This window comes from Salvelinus fontinalis, chromosome 30 (genome assembly GCF_029448725.1).
Source record: "Salvelinus fontinalis isolate EN_2023a chromosome 30, ASM2944872v1, whole genome shotgun sequence".
In the NCBI taxonomy this organism is placed as follows: Eukaryota; Metazoa; Chordata; class Actinopteri; order Salmoniformes; family Salmonidae; genus Salvelinus; species Salvelinus fontinalis.
In genome coordinates, this window is record NC_074694.1 from 30,104,513 (window position 1) to 30,121,209 (window position 16,697).

Consider the following 16,697-nt stretch of genomic DNA (forward strand, 5'->3'; position numbering starts at 1 on the left):
ACCAATCCTACCATAAACATTAGGAGGATACAATAGTAACTGACCCTGGAGCAGTGGTTAGGGGAAATATGTACCTACTCCATTTAGCATCACATAGCCTTCTGTACAAGTCCAATAAAACATTTAATGTCTGTTGTGGTTTCACACAGTGGAAGAAAACACAAAGTGCCCTGGGGAAGCAGTGCTGGTTTGTGGCACACACACACACACTCTTTCTCTCACAAACACACACACTCCTCAAACATACACGAGACACACACACACAGCAGAATGGGTGGCGACACACAGAGGCCTGAGGGCCATGGCCGAACACATGAGTAGCAAGAAGATAACCTGGACAGGAGAGGAGACTGTGCTGCCCCCTGTAGCATGGAGGACTGCATTAGGACATCCAGGACACCAACCAACCAGCTCTGAAACAGTATGTCCTAACCACATCACCCATCACAGTGCCCTTGACTGTCCGTTAGTTTACAGTAACATCATCTAACATCCCAGTCATGAAAACCCTGGTCGCGAATACAGCCCAAAAGAGTAGGAACCAAACGACCCCCCAAAATACCTAATGAATTTGTCAAAGTTCACGAGGTGCAGACTAATAGATAATCAACTTTATGAAACTATAACAATCCCTTGACGGCCTATTTTATTGAACCAACAAAGGCACTATGTGTACCAATATGGGTTCATTCATTCATTACTACAGCCAAGCCAGGAGTATCATTTCCCAACCAAAGCTGCTGTAACGACATGATGTTCTAGCCAGAAACTCCAGTCCCATGTGGTTAAAAGGTTTAGTGCTTTAATAGGACAGAGTGGCTCATTATCATAACATTTACACTAGCTAAGGCCTGCTGGGCCCTTTCTCAACCCAAATACTCTTAACCCTGTTACCCAACCCGTATACCCACAATGTTACCCAACCCGTATACTCCACCAACCCCACAACTCAGCCGGGCTAAAGTCCTGGCGTTGCCGATGACCTCTAACCCCGCAGCTTTAGGAGAACAGCAGAACTATTGTGGTGTTGTCTGGCCCTGGAGAGAAAGCTCCTTCAGCTTAGCCCACACATACAAGAACACGCACACACGCCTTAGGTAAACAACGCTCACTGATTACAATGTTCTCAGTTTCAAACTCTCCCTGGTGTGTTTTTGAGTAGGCACACCCTGAGAGGTAACGTAGTAAGACGGAACGACAGAAGAGAGGAGAGTAAAATGGTACTAACGGTCATGACAGACTCGGTTGTCCTGCGGTCCAGGGACTTGGCTCGTCTCAGAGGGGGCAGAGTGGAGGGGAAGTCCAGGCTCTGGCCCAGGTCATGTCTCTGCTCCTGAAACACACAACATGACGTCAATACTACAGCAGCTATGTGTGTCAAAATGGCTCATATCTGAGTGTCTACATCTGAAAGGAGTCATATCAATGTGTCATGAGCCCAATTCCGTTTCTCCCAGTTTTCCCTCACACTTTTACAGAACAGTCTACCTACCAAACATATTAAAGCCTTCATTTCTGTGGTATGCCATTTATGTTTTTATGAGAAGAACAACCCTCCCATGTGAACAGTTTAACATGTGCTAACATCTCTCTGCACTGTCACAAGAACAAGTTATTTTTTAACAGAATCACATATTCTAACACGGAACTGAACCCAACAGCCTTTCACTGAACCAGAGGATGGAAACAAAGACAATGCTCTGATGCAGAAGAAAACAAGCCTCATCTAGGAGCGGTGTGTCTCAGAAAGAACGAGAGAGAGAGAGAACAGTAGAGATAGGAGAGGAGAGAAACACACCCCACAGAGCCCCAGGACAGCAACACAATTAGACCCAACCAAATCATGAGAAAACAAACAAATAATTACTTAACACATTGGAAAGAATTAACAAAAAAACAGTAAACTAGAATGCTACTTGGCCCTAAACAGAGTACACGGTGGCAGAATACCTGACCACTGTGACTGACCCAAACTTAAGGAAAGCTTTGACAATGTACAGACTCAGTAGGCATAGCCTTGCTATTGAGAAAGGCCGCAGTAGGCAGACCTGGCTCTCAAGAGAAGACAGGCTATGTGCACACTGCCCAAAAAATGAGGTGGAAACTGAGTTACACTTCTTAACCTCCTGCCAAATGTATGACAATATTAGAGACACATATTTCCCTCAGATTACACAGATCCACAAAGAATTCGAAAACAAACCCAATTTTGATAAACTGCCATATCTACTAGGTGAAATACCAATGTGCCATCACAGCAGCAAGATTTGTGACCTGTTGCCACAAAAGGGCAACCAGTGAAGAACAAACACCATTGTAAATACAACACATATTTATGCTTATTAATTTTCCCTTTTGTACTTTCACTATTTGCACATCGTTACAATACTGTATATATACATGACATTTGAAATGTCTTTATTCTTTTGTAACTTCTGTGAGTGTAATATTTACTGTTAATTTGTATTGTTTATTTTACTTTTGTTTATTATCTACTTCACTTGCTTTGGCAATGTTAACATACACGTTTCCCATGCCAGTAAAGCCCTTGAATGGAGAGTGTGTAAGTGCAGGTGGAATGATGTTTACTACAAGTGCCCTTATGCTTGACAACACAGACAGGACAAACTGGTCAGAAAAACAGCTCTCTTCTGGGGGCACTTTGGCCCGGGACACTTTATTGGAGGAACATTTTGGGTACAGTCTCTCTCTTTGGGGTCTTTCTGTTGTTGGTCCTACAACAGAGGCGTTTTGTCCCGGCAAGGGCAGAGTGGGAAAGGGAAGTTAATATCATCATGGGAATCCAGCCACATAATGGAAACTGGCAATGAATACAGCACACTCTCCAGATCCTTTGACCTCTAACCGAAACAAGGACACACACACAGACACAGAGAGAATATATAACACACACGAGACAGAAAAAGTCTGCTTCATGTGCAGCAGCTCACAGAATCTAAAGCCCTATTTTAGAGATCCAGTGCGGTGTCATTTCAAATCAAAGTTTATTTGTCACGTACACCGATTAGCATATGTTAAAGCATCAGCAGCGACGAAAAGCATGTTTCTAGCCCTAGCAGTGCAATAAATGTCTAACAGTACAACACTAATACACAAATAATTAAAAAAATAACAAAAAAGAAGAAACAAGAGATTAAGAAATATCCAACAAATCACATAATAAGTTGCATGGACTCATTCAGTGTTCAATAATAGGTGTTTTGAATAACCCCACACATACAATTATGTGTAAGGTCCGTCACTCGAGAAGTGAATTTCAAGCACAGGTTCAACTACAAAGACCAGGGAGGTTTCACTGGGCGGAAAGGGTCCATATCAGTGGATATCTTTACATTACACGTTTTTTAAAATATTCTAGAGAATACAGACCATTCCCAATGCATATTTAGAGTTTTGTGGATTTCCACCATATCCCGACAAATTCTGAATCAAGATGTGTCATTTAGACGTACTGTATGATAATGGAATAACTCAGAATATCACACATGGACATATCCTATGGCCGGATATGGACTCGTTCAATATCCTGAGATATGCGACATCCTATTTTCTCTCTTCATGTTGACAAATACTGACTGTATACATCGTCTATCTGGGTTTTCTCAGCACATTCAAGATAATAAGCTATATTGACTCCAAATATGCTTCTTTCTGTTGGCTGAGGTCCATATCCGGATCTTGATATGCTGAAAATAAGGACGATTTCTGATGCATTTCTAAGTTTTCAGCACATGCTCAATAATTTGTCAAATATAAAATCCATATTTTTCTATATATCATACATGGTATGGCCGGATATTGACTAATTAGATATCCTGAGATAGACCTATGTGGACATCTTATTTATACTGACGGTATCAAATCAATTTTATTGGTCACATAAACGTGTTTAGCGAAATGCTTGTGCTTCTAGCTCTGACAGTGCAGTAATATCTAACAGTTTCACAACATATACCCAAAATACACGTACATCTAAGTAAGGAATGGATTAAGAATATATATATATATACAAATGTCAGAGCGGCATTGGACTAAGATAGTGGCGTTGAATAGAATATAATATACACACATATGAGATGAGTAATGAAAGATACGGAGACATTATTAAAGTGGCTAGAGTTTCATTTCCTTAAAGTGGCCAGTGATTCCTAATCTGTCTATAGGCAGATAGATGTGATCTGATGTGCTGGGTGGCTGTTTAACAGTCATTGGTGTAGTATAGAATACAATACAGTACATAAACTCAGCAAAAAAAGAAACGTCCTCTCACTGTCAACTGCGTTTATCTTAACGTGTAAATATTTGTATGAACATAACAAGATTCAACAACTGAGACATTAACTGAACAAGTTCCACAGACATGTGACGAACAGAAATGGAATAATGTGTCCCTGAACAAAGGGGGGGGGGGGGGGGGGGGGGGGTCAAAATCAAAAGTAACAGTCAGTCTCTGGTGCATCTCCTCCTCATGGACTGTACCAGATTTGCCAGTTCTTGCTGTGAGATGTTACCCCACTCTTCCACCAAGGCACCTGCAATTTCCCGGATATTTCTGTCGGGAATGGCCCTAGCCCTCACCCTCCGATCCAACAGGTCCTAGATATGCTCAATGGGTTCGCTGGCCATGGCAGAACACTGACATTCCTGTCTTGCAGGAATCACGCACAGAACGAGCAGTATGGCTGGTGGCCTTGTCATGCTGGAGGATGAGGATGAGCCTGTCAGGATGAGCCTGCAGGAAGGGTACCACATGAGGAAGGAGGATGTCTTCCCTGTAACACACAGCGTTGAGATTACCTGCAATGACAACAAGCTCAGTCCGATGATGCTGTGACACACCGCCCCAGACCATGACGGACCCTCCACCTCCAAATCGATCCCACTCCAGAGTACAGGCCTCGGTGTAACGCTCATTCCTTCGATGACAAACGTGAATCCGAACATCACCCTTGGTGAGAAAAAAACACGACTCGTCAGTGAAGAGCACTTTTTGCCAGTCCTGTCTGGTCCAGCGACGGTGGGTTTGTGCCCATAGGCGACGTTGTTGCCGGTGATGTCTGGTGAGGACCTGCCTTACAACAGGCTTACAAGCCCTCAGTCCAGCCTCTCAGCCTATTGCGGACAGTCTGAGCACTGATAGAGGGATTGTGCGTTCCTGGTGTAACCTTGGCAGTTTCCATCCTGTACCTGTCACGCAGGCGTGATGTTCGGATGTACCGATCCTGTGCAGGTGTTGTTACACGTGGTCTGCCACTGCGAGGACGATCAGCTGTCCTTCCTTAATTGGCTACTGTCTGTAAGCTGTTAGTGTCTTAACGACCGTTCCACAGGCGCATGTTCATTAATTGTTTATGGTTTATTGAACAAGCATGGGAAACAGTGTTGAAACCCGTTACAATGAAGATCTGTGAAGTTATTTGTATTTGTACTAATTATCTTTGAAAGACAGTGTCCTGAAAAAGGGACATTTCTTTTTTTGCTGAGTTTACATATGAAATGGGTGATACAATTTAAAAGTGCCTAAGATACCATAGAATAGTGTTGAGGGCAGTTTTTACATATGAGATGAGTAATGGTAGATATAGAAACATTATTAAAGTGGCTAGTGATTCATTTCTAAAAGTGGCCAGTGATTCCTAATCTATGTCTATAGGCAGCCGCCTCTGATGTGCTAGTGATGGTTCTTTAGTCTCTCGGTCCCAGCTTTGATGCACCTGTACTGACCTCGCCTTCTGGATGATAGCAGGGTGAACAGGCAGTGGCTCGGGTGGTTGATATCTTTGATGATCTTTTTGGCCTTCCTATGGTATCGGGTGCTGTAGGTGTCCAGGAGGGCGGGAAGTTTGCCCCCGGTAATGCGTTGAGCAGATTGCACCACCCTCTGGAGAGCTTGTGGGCGGTGCAGTTGCCGTACCAGGCGGTGATACAGCCCGACAGGATACTCTCAATTGTGCATCTGTAAAAGTTTGTTTTAGGTGTTAAGCCAAATTTCTTTAGCCTCCTGAGGTTGAGGAGTTGCTGTTGCGCCTTCTTCACCACACTGTCTGTGTGGGTGGACCATTTCAGTTTGTCAGTGATGTGTACGCCGAGGAACTTGAAGCTTTCCACCTTCTCCACTGCGGTCCCATAGATCTGGATGGGGGGTGCTCCCTTTGCTGTTTCCTGAAGTCCACGATCATCTTCTTAGTTTTGTTGATGTTGAGTGAGAGGTTATTTTCCTGTCACCACACTCCCAGAGCCCTCACCTCCTCCCTATAGGCTGATGATTGAGTTGGAGGCGTGCTTGGCCACGCAGTCATGGGTGAACAGGGAGTACAGGAGGAGGCTGAGCACGCACTCTTGTGGGGCCCCAGTGTTGAGGATCAGCGAAGAGGTGTTGTTTCCAACCTTCACCACCTGGGGGCAACCCGTCAGGAAGTCCAGGACTCAGTAGCACAGGGCGGGGTTCAGACCCAGGACCTCAAGCTTGATGATGAGCTTGGAGGGTACTATGGTGCTGAATGCTGAGCTATAGTCAATGAACAGCATTCTTACCTCTTGTCCAGATGGGACAGCGCAGTGTAGTGGCGATTGCATCATCTGTAGATCTATTGTGGCGGTAAGCAAATTGAAGTGGGTCTAGGGTGACAGGTAAGGTGGCGGTGATATGATCCTTGACTAGTCTCTCAAAGCACTTCATAATGACAGAGGTGAGTACTACGGGACAATAGTCATTTAGTTCAATTACCTTTGCTTTCTTAGGTACAGGGACAAATGGTGGCCATCTTGAAGCATGTGGGTACAACAGAATGGGATAGGGAGAGATTGAATATATCTGTAAAAACATCAGCCAGCTGGTCTGCACATGCTCTGAGGACGCAGCTAAATGTCTTACTCACGTTTCTGGTTGGAGTAGGTATTAATGGGTACAACAACTCCTATGCACTTCCCGATAAACTCATTCACTGTATCGATATATGTGTCGATATTATTTTCTGAAGCTACTCTGAACATATCCCAGTCCGCGTGATCAATACAATCTTGAAGTGTAGATTCCGATTGGTCGAACCATTGATGAATAGTCCTCACCACGGGTGCTTCCTGTTTGAGTTTCTGCCTATAGGAGAGGCGGAGCAAGGTGGAATCGTGGTCCGATTTGCCGAATGGAGGGCCGGCGAGGGCCTTATGCATTCTGGAAAGTAGTAGAACAATGGTCGAGAGTTTTAGCAACGCGAGTACAACAGTCAATCTGTTGATAGAATTTGGGAGCCTTTTCCTAAAATTTGCTTTCTTAAAATCCCCAGCTACAATAAATGCAGCATCAGGATATGTCGATTCCAGTTTGCATAAAGTCCAGTGAAGTTCTTTGAGGGCCGTCGTGGTATCGGCTTTAGGGGTATATAGACCGCTGTGGCTATTATTGACGAAAATCCTCGTGAGATACTACGGTCGACATTTGATGATATAGGAGATATTCTAGGGTGAACAGGACTTGAGTTCCTGTATGTTATCACAGTTACACCATAAGTCATTAATCATAAACATATACCTCCCCCCTTCTGTTTCCCAGAGAGATGTTTGTTCCTGTCAGCACGATGTACTGAAAACCCAACTGGCTTTACAGAGTCAGACAGTAATATCTCGAGCGAGCCATGTTCCCGTGAAGCAGACTATGTTGCACATCAGAGGCGGCTGCCTATAGACAAATTAGGCCTACATAGTACAGTTTCTCAGCACATACAAAGTATATGCTCTTGACTGGAGGTCCATATCAGGATCTTGATATGCTTTTTGATATGCTAAGTACAACTTATGTTCAATAATTTGACAAACACTAAATCTGTATAATTCTTTCAGACACTAGCTAAACATTTTGTATTCCATCTGCATAAAGGCACGGCGCAAACTGCAAGCTAAAAGCACTGTAACTGGTAGCCTAGAAACAAGAATTAAAAGAGTTGCAACTATCATTTTTCATTTGGGCACAACAAATTAGTTTGTAAACGGTGTGTGGTTGAACTGAAAACTGGATTAACAAAAAAGTGAGAAGCTGTTCAGAAAATACCTCAAAAGACGTTAACGCAAAAGTGCCAATTTGAGACGTTTTATTTATCTTAGTAACTTGAATCAAGAACTTTAGCTAATTTGGCCAGCAGCCAGTAGGGCAGGTAGAGTAACTACCTTGTGTATGATTAACTAAAGGACATTCAGAGACCTGTCCCGAAGCCACTCCTGCGTTGTCTTGGCTGTGTGCATAGGGTCATTGTCCTGTTGGATGGTGAACCTTAGCCCCAGTCTGAGGTCTTGAGTGCTCTGGAGCAGGTTTTCATAAAGGATCTCTCTGTACTTTGCTCCGTTCATCTTTCCCTCAATCCTGACTAGTCTTCCAGTCCCTGCCGCTGAAAAACATCCCCACAGCGTGATGCTGCCACTACCACCATGCTTCACCATAGAGATGGTGCCAGGTTTCCTCCAGACATGACGCTTGGCATTCAATCTTGGTTTCATCAGCCCAGAAAATCTTGTTTCATGGTCTGAGAGTCCTTTAGGTACCTTTGGCAAACTCCAAGCGGGCTGTCATGTGCCTTTTACTGAGGAGTGGCTTCTGCCTGGCCACTCTACCATAAAGACCTGATTGGTGGAGTGCTACAGAGATGGTTGTCCTTCTGGAAGGTTTTCCCATCTCCACAGAGAAACGCTGGAGCTCTATCAGAGTGACCATCGGGTTCTTGGTCACCTCCCTGACCAAGGCCCTTCTCCCCCGATTGCTCAGTTTAGCCGGTCGGCCAGCTCTAGGAAGAGTCTTGGTGGTTCCAAACTTCTTCCATTTAGGAATTATGGAGGCCACTGTGTTCTTGAGGGACCTTCAATGCTGCAGAAATGTTTTCGTACCCTTCCACAGATCTGTGCCTCAACACAATCATGTCTCGGAGCTCTACGGACAATTCCTTCAACCTCATGGCTTGGTTTTTGCTCTGACATGCACTGTCAACTGTGGGACCTTATATAGACAGGTGTGTGCCTTTCCAAATCATGTCCAAACAATTGAATTTACCACAGGTGGACTCCAATCAAGTTGTAGAAACATCTCAAGGGTGATCAATGGAAACAGGATGCACCTGAGCTCAATTTCGAGTCTCATAGCAAAAGGTCTGAATACTTATGTGAATAAGGTATGTTTTTTATTTTTTTAATAAATTAGCAAAAATTCCTAAAAATTACTTTTGCTTTGTCATTATGGGGTATTGTGTGTAGACAGATTAAAATAAGTTTTTCCTCATCAATTTTCGAATAAGGCTGTAACGTAACAAAATGTGGAAAACATGAAAGGGTCCGAATACATTATCGCAACCATATAGTCGTTTTCATTGCTAGCTTTTGTAAGCTATATAGCTAGCTTGACAGTTGCATACAGGTACAGTTATAGCTTGCGTCGTCCTGCAACAAACCATTGTTTACAGATGGCTCATAGCGAGATGAAGCAACACAAGCCAGCTACCGGAGCTGACCAGTTGCATTCTGCTGTTAATGTTGATTGCTGATGTGCTAAGACATGCATGCCGATGATCTATTTCATGTTTGCCAGTTAGTCATGTTTAACTAGCTAGCTACCAAAAATAGCCACTGTGGGGCAAATGCTAATCGATTAGCAAGCTAATCAAACCCGTTACGTTATAGGGACACATACTAAGTTGGCTAGCTAGCTTGCTAGCCACGATAAAATTATAGCTAAATACATCAGTGAATTATAGATTTCAAGGTTGTTTTTTGGTAATGGTAATTCTGAAGCTAAATGTTTACTACATATAGCTAGCTAGTTATCTTTTGTCTGCATTGCCATTGTTGGGCTGGAAACAGGTTAAGTGTGTACAAGGCATTTTAGTACAGCTGTAGCAGTCAACAGGACATTAGTTAATTCATGTTTTAACTTATTTTTCTCGGGAATTTGTCTTTCAGCATAAACCTGCTTTCTGCCAACAGTACAAGGAGATTATCGAGGGTGAACAAGCAACCCTTCAGGTATTTTGTTTTTGTACTGAGTTTATGGCTTGAACTTGGGTGTCAATTAATATTATTGCAAGTATGCAAGGATGATGTCTTGTCTGCTTTCCTCCTTTACAGCTTTTATTATCTGGAGCCTGGTGTTGTTGTGGCCAAGAACCTTTCACTCAGATGGAACCAGTTTTCAGCTGCTGTGAAATGTTGACATCCTTCCTCCCAGAGATGTGAAAGCATCCCCCAGACTGGACAGAACCCGGCAAACATGTATGTTTGAGAAGATCAGGACTTTTGCAATGAAAAGGCCATGGACATTACATGTCCTGCTCCAAAGGGCAGAACAGAAATATGCTCTCAGAGTTACTGAACGGATCTTATGATCTAGGCCTAGGTTTTTACCTAAGCCTTTGTTTTTTAAGTTTTTCCTAATTGTAGACTACTATCTTTAGTACTTGAAGTTAATAAAGTATTTTATTGTTGAAATCTTTTCATTCGTTTTTTAAGCACTTCCTTACTGCTTTAGCACATGGCCACAGTTGCATGTGTTCCAATGTGAATTCTTTAATGATGCCAAATGAGTGTAAACAAAGAACAGCGCTGTTCAATGAGAAAGGTTCTTTATTTAAGACCAATGGGCAATTTAATACAGTAAATAGTTTCCCTAATGTGTTAACTTGGTGACAATGTTCAGAAAATCTATTTTGGAAATTTGGTCAAAGTATTCCCTTTCTAAATATTTGTTTCCGAAGGATTAATGTAGAGCAGGTGTTCCCAAACTGGGGGGTACGCGCAATGCTGTCGGGGGTACGCCAGATAAAAATGTAAATCACTTTTTTTATTATTAAAATGTTTTCTTCACATTTTCAAACAGTCCATTTATATTTTCCAACGGGGCTATACATTTGGGTGAGGTTTTTTTCTCCGCTGAGTAGCCTCATTTCACTGCCAAAAATAAAATTCAACCATCTAGTGTTCAGTGAAATAACACAATGTCAAATACAGGTAGCCTAGTCAAATAATTAACATCCAATCACATTAACCGTTTCTCTCTCGTGGGAATTCCACTAACAGTCTGTATGTGGCAAAACGTAGCTGCTGCTCATTCTGTTTGCTCGAAAATTGATAAATGGTTAAAGAAAAGTAAGGCCTGCATCCATAGAGACACATACCAGCTCTACTGGTAGTACTGCTACTACCAGCAGTACTATACCTGCACCTGTCGACGACAAGTTGTTCTGCTTCCACGAGCACATCCAATGCTAGCATCAGTAATTCTACATTTGTTGTTAGCCCACCTAGCATGGACACTGACAGTTGTGAATCTGATGCAGCCGAAGAGTTACTGCCCCCTTACCCGGGAAAGCACGGAACAGACAGGGACGTTGGACCATCGAAGAGGCGCAAATACGATGAGAACTACATTGATTTGGGGTTCACTTATATTGGGACTAGTGCCTTTCCTCAGCCACAGTGTGTTATATGTGCAAAAGTACTCTCTCACAACTCGATGAAACCTTCACTCTGTGCAGACATTGAGAAACAAAACATGCCAATTTGAAAAATAAGCCACAGGAGTTTGAGTGAGAAGACTTTTGAGTAGTAAGACATGTATAAAAGCAACAGATACCATTAATAAGAAGGGGCTAGAAGCGTCTTATATGGTGAGCTACCGAGTGGCTAGGACAGGCAAGCCCCATACTATTGTGGAGGACTTAATTCTTCCTGCTGCCGTGGATATGGCTGTGACAATGTTGGGGGGGAAAAGGCCAAAAAAACTATACAGACAATGTCTTCATCAAACAACACTGTTTCACGACGCATGACATTGCAGGAGATGTTTTAAAACAATTACTGCTTTGCATACAAGCCAGTGAATTCTATGCGTTACAGCTGGATGAGTCAACAGACGAGGCGGGCCTGGCACAGCTCCTGGTATATGTCCGTTATGTTTATGGGGGGTCAATTAAGGAAGACATCCTCTTTTGCAAACCACTGGAAACCAGGACAACCGGAGAGGATATTTTTTAAGTACTGGACAGCTTTGTGACATCAAATGGAATTTGGTAGTCAAGATGTGCTGGTATCTGTACTGATGGCGCAAAAGCCATGACAGGGAGACATAGTGGAGTGGTAACGCGCATGCAAGCAGTTGCTCCCGACGCCATTTGGGTACACTGTAGCATCCACCGAGAGGCTCTTGCTGCCAAGGGAATGCCTGACAGCTTGAAAAGACGTCTTGGACACTACAGTGAAAATGGTTAACTTTGTTAAAGCAAGGCCCCTGAACTCTTGTGTATTTTCTGCACTATACAATGATATGGGCAGCAACCATGTAAGACTTTTACAACATACAAAAGTACGCTGGTTTTCAAGGGGCAAAATATTGACACATCCTTTTTTAAATTGAGAGACAAGCTTAAAGTTTTCTTTACTGACCATAATTTGCACTTGTCTGACGACGAGTTTCTCACACGACTGGCCTATCTGGTGATGTTTTTTCTCGCCTGAATGATCTGAATCTAGCATTACAGGGACTCTCCGCAACTATATTCAATGTGCGGGGCAAAATAGGGGCTATGATTAAGTTGGAGTTCTTCTCTGTCTGCATTAACAAGGACAACACACAGGTCTTTCCATCATGGTATGATTTTTCTGTGCAAATGAACTCAAGCTTACGGACAATGTCAAATGTGATATAGCGAAGCACCTGAGTGAGTTGCGTGCGCAATTACGCAGGTACTTTCCCGAAACGGACGACACAAACAACTGGATTCGTTATGCCTTTCATGCCCTGCCTCCAGTCCACTTACCGATATCTGAACAAGAGAGCATCATCGAAATTGCAACAAGCGGTTCTGTGAGAATTTAATTTAAATCAGAAGCCACTGCCAGCCAGATTTCTGGATTGGGCTGTGCTCAGAGTATCCTGCCTTGGCAAATCGAGATGTTAAGACACTGATGTAACTACATGAGTGGATTCTCGGCCCTCACTAGAAAGTAAACTAAATACAGCCACAGACTGTGTGTGGAAAATTATTTAAGACAGACTCTCTCTCCAATACAACCCAACATTGCAGAGTTATCTGCCTCCTTTCAATCACACCCCTTCTCATTAAACTATGGTGAGTTATTCACAATTTTCAATGAACAAGTAAGTTTTTATATGTAAGATGGTTAAATAAAGAACAAAATTATTGATTATTATTATATTATTATTATTTGTGCCCTGGACCTATAAAAGCTTTGTCACTTCCCACGAGCCGGATTGTGACAAAAACTCACACTCATTCTTATGTTTAATAAATGTGACATATAGTGTGTGTGGCAGGCTTACAATGATGGCAAAAAACAACATTTGAGAGTGCGCTGACCCTGGTGCTAGAGGGGGTTCGCACCTGGAGGTTGAATGTTTGAAGGGGTACGGGACTAGAAAAAGTTTGGGAACCACTGATGTAGAGCAAGCGTGAAAAATCACAGCAAAATGTTTGAATGCCCTTTTCTTCTAAATGGGATTATAAATGTATACATTTTTTAAAATCAGGATTCTTCCCCATGTTTCCTCCAACTACAGTGTATAATATGCCATTTTGAAGCTCTGATTCTGTACTTTTATCGAGTTAGGGAAACCCTGAACTACTAGACAATGTTAGCACTGGCCTGAGTCAGCTTGGACAATCAGGTGCTGCCCACGCAAAAGGCTAAGCCTGTACTCATACCATATCACCTCTCTAAGATCAGGTTCAACTGAATGGGTTTAAAGGGGGTACAATCGTACCACACATACACCCAGTGCGGTAGTTGTACCTCTCTGTGGAAGCGTCTGTGTTCGCTGCGGCCCTGTCTGGCTCCAGTCCTCCCAGCCTCCTCCACCTCCATCCTCTCTGCATTCTCCAGCTCCAATGCCTCCAGCTTCTCTATCACCCCAGATCGACTAGAACACATATGGAACAAGGTTAAAGGTCAGCGGTGAAGGATAGAGGTCAGAGGCCTTTAGTTAAAAAAAAACAATTGTGGATTAAAAAAAATGGTACAATGGTTTTGGGTATGGCAAAAAATAGACTTCCTTCTCAGGTGGAGAGAATAGATTAACTTTATTGGATGCTGTAGTTTTTCATGTGTGTGTGTGTTTGTGTATATATATATATATATATGTATGGGTGTGTGGTGGCGGGTAAACATTGCATAATTCACGTTTATAAGTGAGCATTACAATACACTGCTACATGAAACTTGAGTAACAGACATGATGACATTGAGAAGGACAGTTTAGGCTCTTACTACTTTGACTGTCACCCCAACCTTTCTGTTTCAACTTCTGTAAACACACAGCACAGACATGCAGTGAAACTATAGATACACCGGCAGCTTTGACGTAGTCCTCCCTTACATCTTTCTTTCTACCCTCGGTTTATGAGGAGCGAGAGTCGCTTGGAGATATGAAACTTTTTTTTTTACTGTGCCCTTATTAGGGGAATCCTCGGTGGTAGCTGGCTTCCTTACAAGGCAACGAGTGAGGGAGAGAAAGGACGAAATGGAGAGAAAGAGGACGAGAGGTATTTTCAGTCACATGACTGTTTGCACCCCACCAGCCAGTGAAGGAGCCGAGTGGCAGTGTGTGGTGTGTGGTGTGTTTGTGTGTTTGTGTGTTTGTGTGTTTGTGTGTTTGTGTGAAATAATTCTGGGATAGAGTGCTAGTTGGCTGCTGGGGTCCAGAGTGGCAGTGTTCCGAAATGAAACCAAATGGACCAATTGTTATCTACTGGATATTCCTGATCTCTTCCTTGCTCTCTCGTTAAGCTCTTCCTCTCAGACCTGGTTTTGGATGAGGGGATGAGGTGGGTGGGTGGGTGTGTCCGCTTAACCTCTTGACCCTTTCCTAGAACAGAGTCAGGAGCGGATGATGGGCGAATGGAAAGTACAAAGCCTGTTTATTCAGTGCGTTTATGCTGAACCTCAGCCCTGATAAAACCACAGGGAAAGGTAATTATTATAGTTGAAGTCAGAAGTTTATATACACTAAGGTTGGAGTCATTAAAACTTGTTTTTCAACTACTCCACAGATTTCTTGTTAACAAACTTAAGTTTTTGCAAGTCTTTTAGGACATCTACTTTGTGCATGACACAAGCAATTTTTCCAACAATTGTTTACAGACAGATTATTTCACTGTATCACAATTCTAGTGGGTCAGAAGTTTACATACACTAAGTTCACTGTGCCTTTAAACAGCTTGGAAAATTCCAGAAAATGATGTCATGGCTTTAGAAGCTTCTGATAAATGATGTCGATAGAACATTTGTGGGCAGTCAGACAGCAGAGTTCACTAACCTGGTTTACCAGCCTATACAAGTACCTGATTAACAGCTACGGCTTTACCTTGATAAATATATCCCAGGTAAGAAAGTGACTGAAGTCTGGAACCTTCTTTTATTCTCATTAGACTGACCTCTTAGGTCTGAACATGGGCCTTTCTTTTTTGTCTCTCTGAACTAAGACAGAACAGACATGCAAACAGATGGACAGACAAAGACAGACTTGCCTCCTTTCAGGACTGAACATGGCCTCTTTCTCCTCACCAGGACTCCTCACTCGACTCCTCTTCTCTGCCTTCCTGGCCTCGGCCTCCAGCCTCCTGGACCGTGGCGTATCATTGTGCCCGCTGTGGCCTAGCCCTAACCGCCCCGCCGGGTGGCTCTCTGTGCTGGTTACCGTGCTGCCGCTGGCGTCAGAGTCCAGCGAGCTAACAGAGCCACTGATGTGGGAGCCGTTGGACAGCAGGGAGCTGCCGGAGGGGAAAGGGTCGCTGGGGACCGGAGAGAGGCAGCGGGGCACCCCGCCCAGGCTGGAGCAGGAGCCCGTGGGAGACAGGAGGTCGTGGTGGGGGAGCGGGACTGAGCCGTGGAGAGGGAGGCCGCTACGGTCCACCTCGTCACCGTTGACTGAGCCGGCGTCTGAGCCCTGACCCACGGAACCACAATCACCTGGAAGAGGGAGGGGGTGGAGGGTCAAAGATGGTGAAGGATAGATGAGAACAGTAGAAAAAGAAAGACTCTTACCATCTCTAAATTCTAATGTTATAATATTTTACAGCTGTGTAGCTTGCTAACACCATTACAATTCTGTCAGATTGACATATATGGGTCTTAATATAAATAAATGGGGCCAATGTGTGACATTGGGACAACTTCAAAATGGTTTGAAATATAAAAAATAAAAATAAAAATTATGCAGTTCCACATGTGTACTTAGAGGAATATATGCAAATGGAGCCCTAAATCCACACATACATCCTTTAAGCAGGGTTCATACAGACGTTGGCAAGTCAAATTCAAGGTCTCTCAGGTACTTTTTCACCTCTACGGGATCGGTGTCCCCCGACGGTTGAGCTAACGTAGGCTAATGTGATTACCATGAGGTTGTAAGTAACAAAAACATTTCCCAGGACATAGACGATATGGGCAGAAAGCTTACATTTTAAAGTGCTCAATTAACATTTAAGGACCTCAATGTTAAACTGTATAATTTATATAATTGGACATATAGAACTTAATATAGAACCCACCCACTAAAAAGCATTCAAAAAAATGTATTCAAAAGCATTCAAACCAACCAAAACAAACAGCAAATGCATCCAACAAATTTTCCCCAATAATTTCAGAGGGCACTCAATGAAATCCACTAGTTGATTTAAAACCTATGC

General features: G+C 43.2%; 1 protein-coding gene across 3 annotated transcripts in view; it reads right to left on the reverse strand.

Annotated features, from left to right (window-relative positions):
- The window catches only part of mprip (myosin phosphatase Rho interacting protein), a 66,595-nt gene that overhangs the window by 25,337 nt on the left and 24,561 nt on the right, over window positions 1-16,697 (reverse strand). For all 3 annotated transcript variants that reach the window (XM_055890416.1, XM_055890417.1, XM_055890419.1), the window contains exons 6-8: window positions 15,537-15,978; window positions 13,804-13,930; window positions 1,229-1,333 (exon numbers count right to left, since the gene is read on the reverse strand). In XM_055890416.1, coding sequence (XP_055746391.1) covers window positions 1,229-1,333; window positions 13,804-13,930; window positions 15,537-15,978 — 674 coding nt within the window. The remainder of the gene's footprint in view (window positions 1-1,228; window positions 1,334-13,803; window positions 13,931-15,536; window positions 15,979-16,697) is intronic.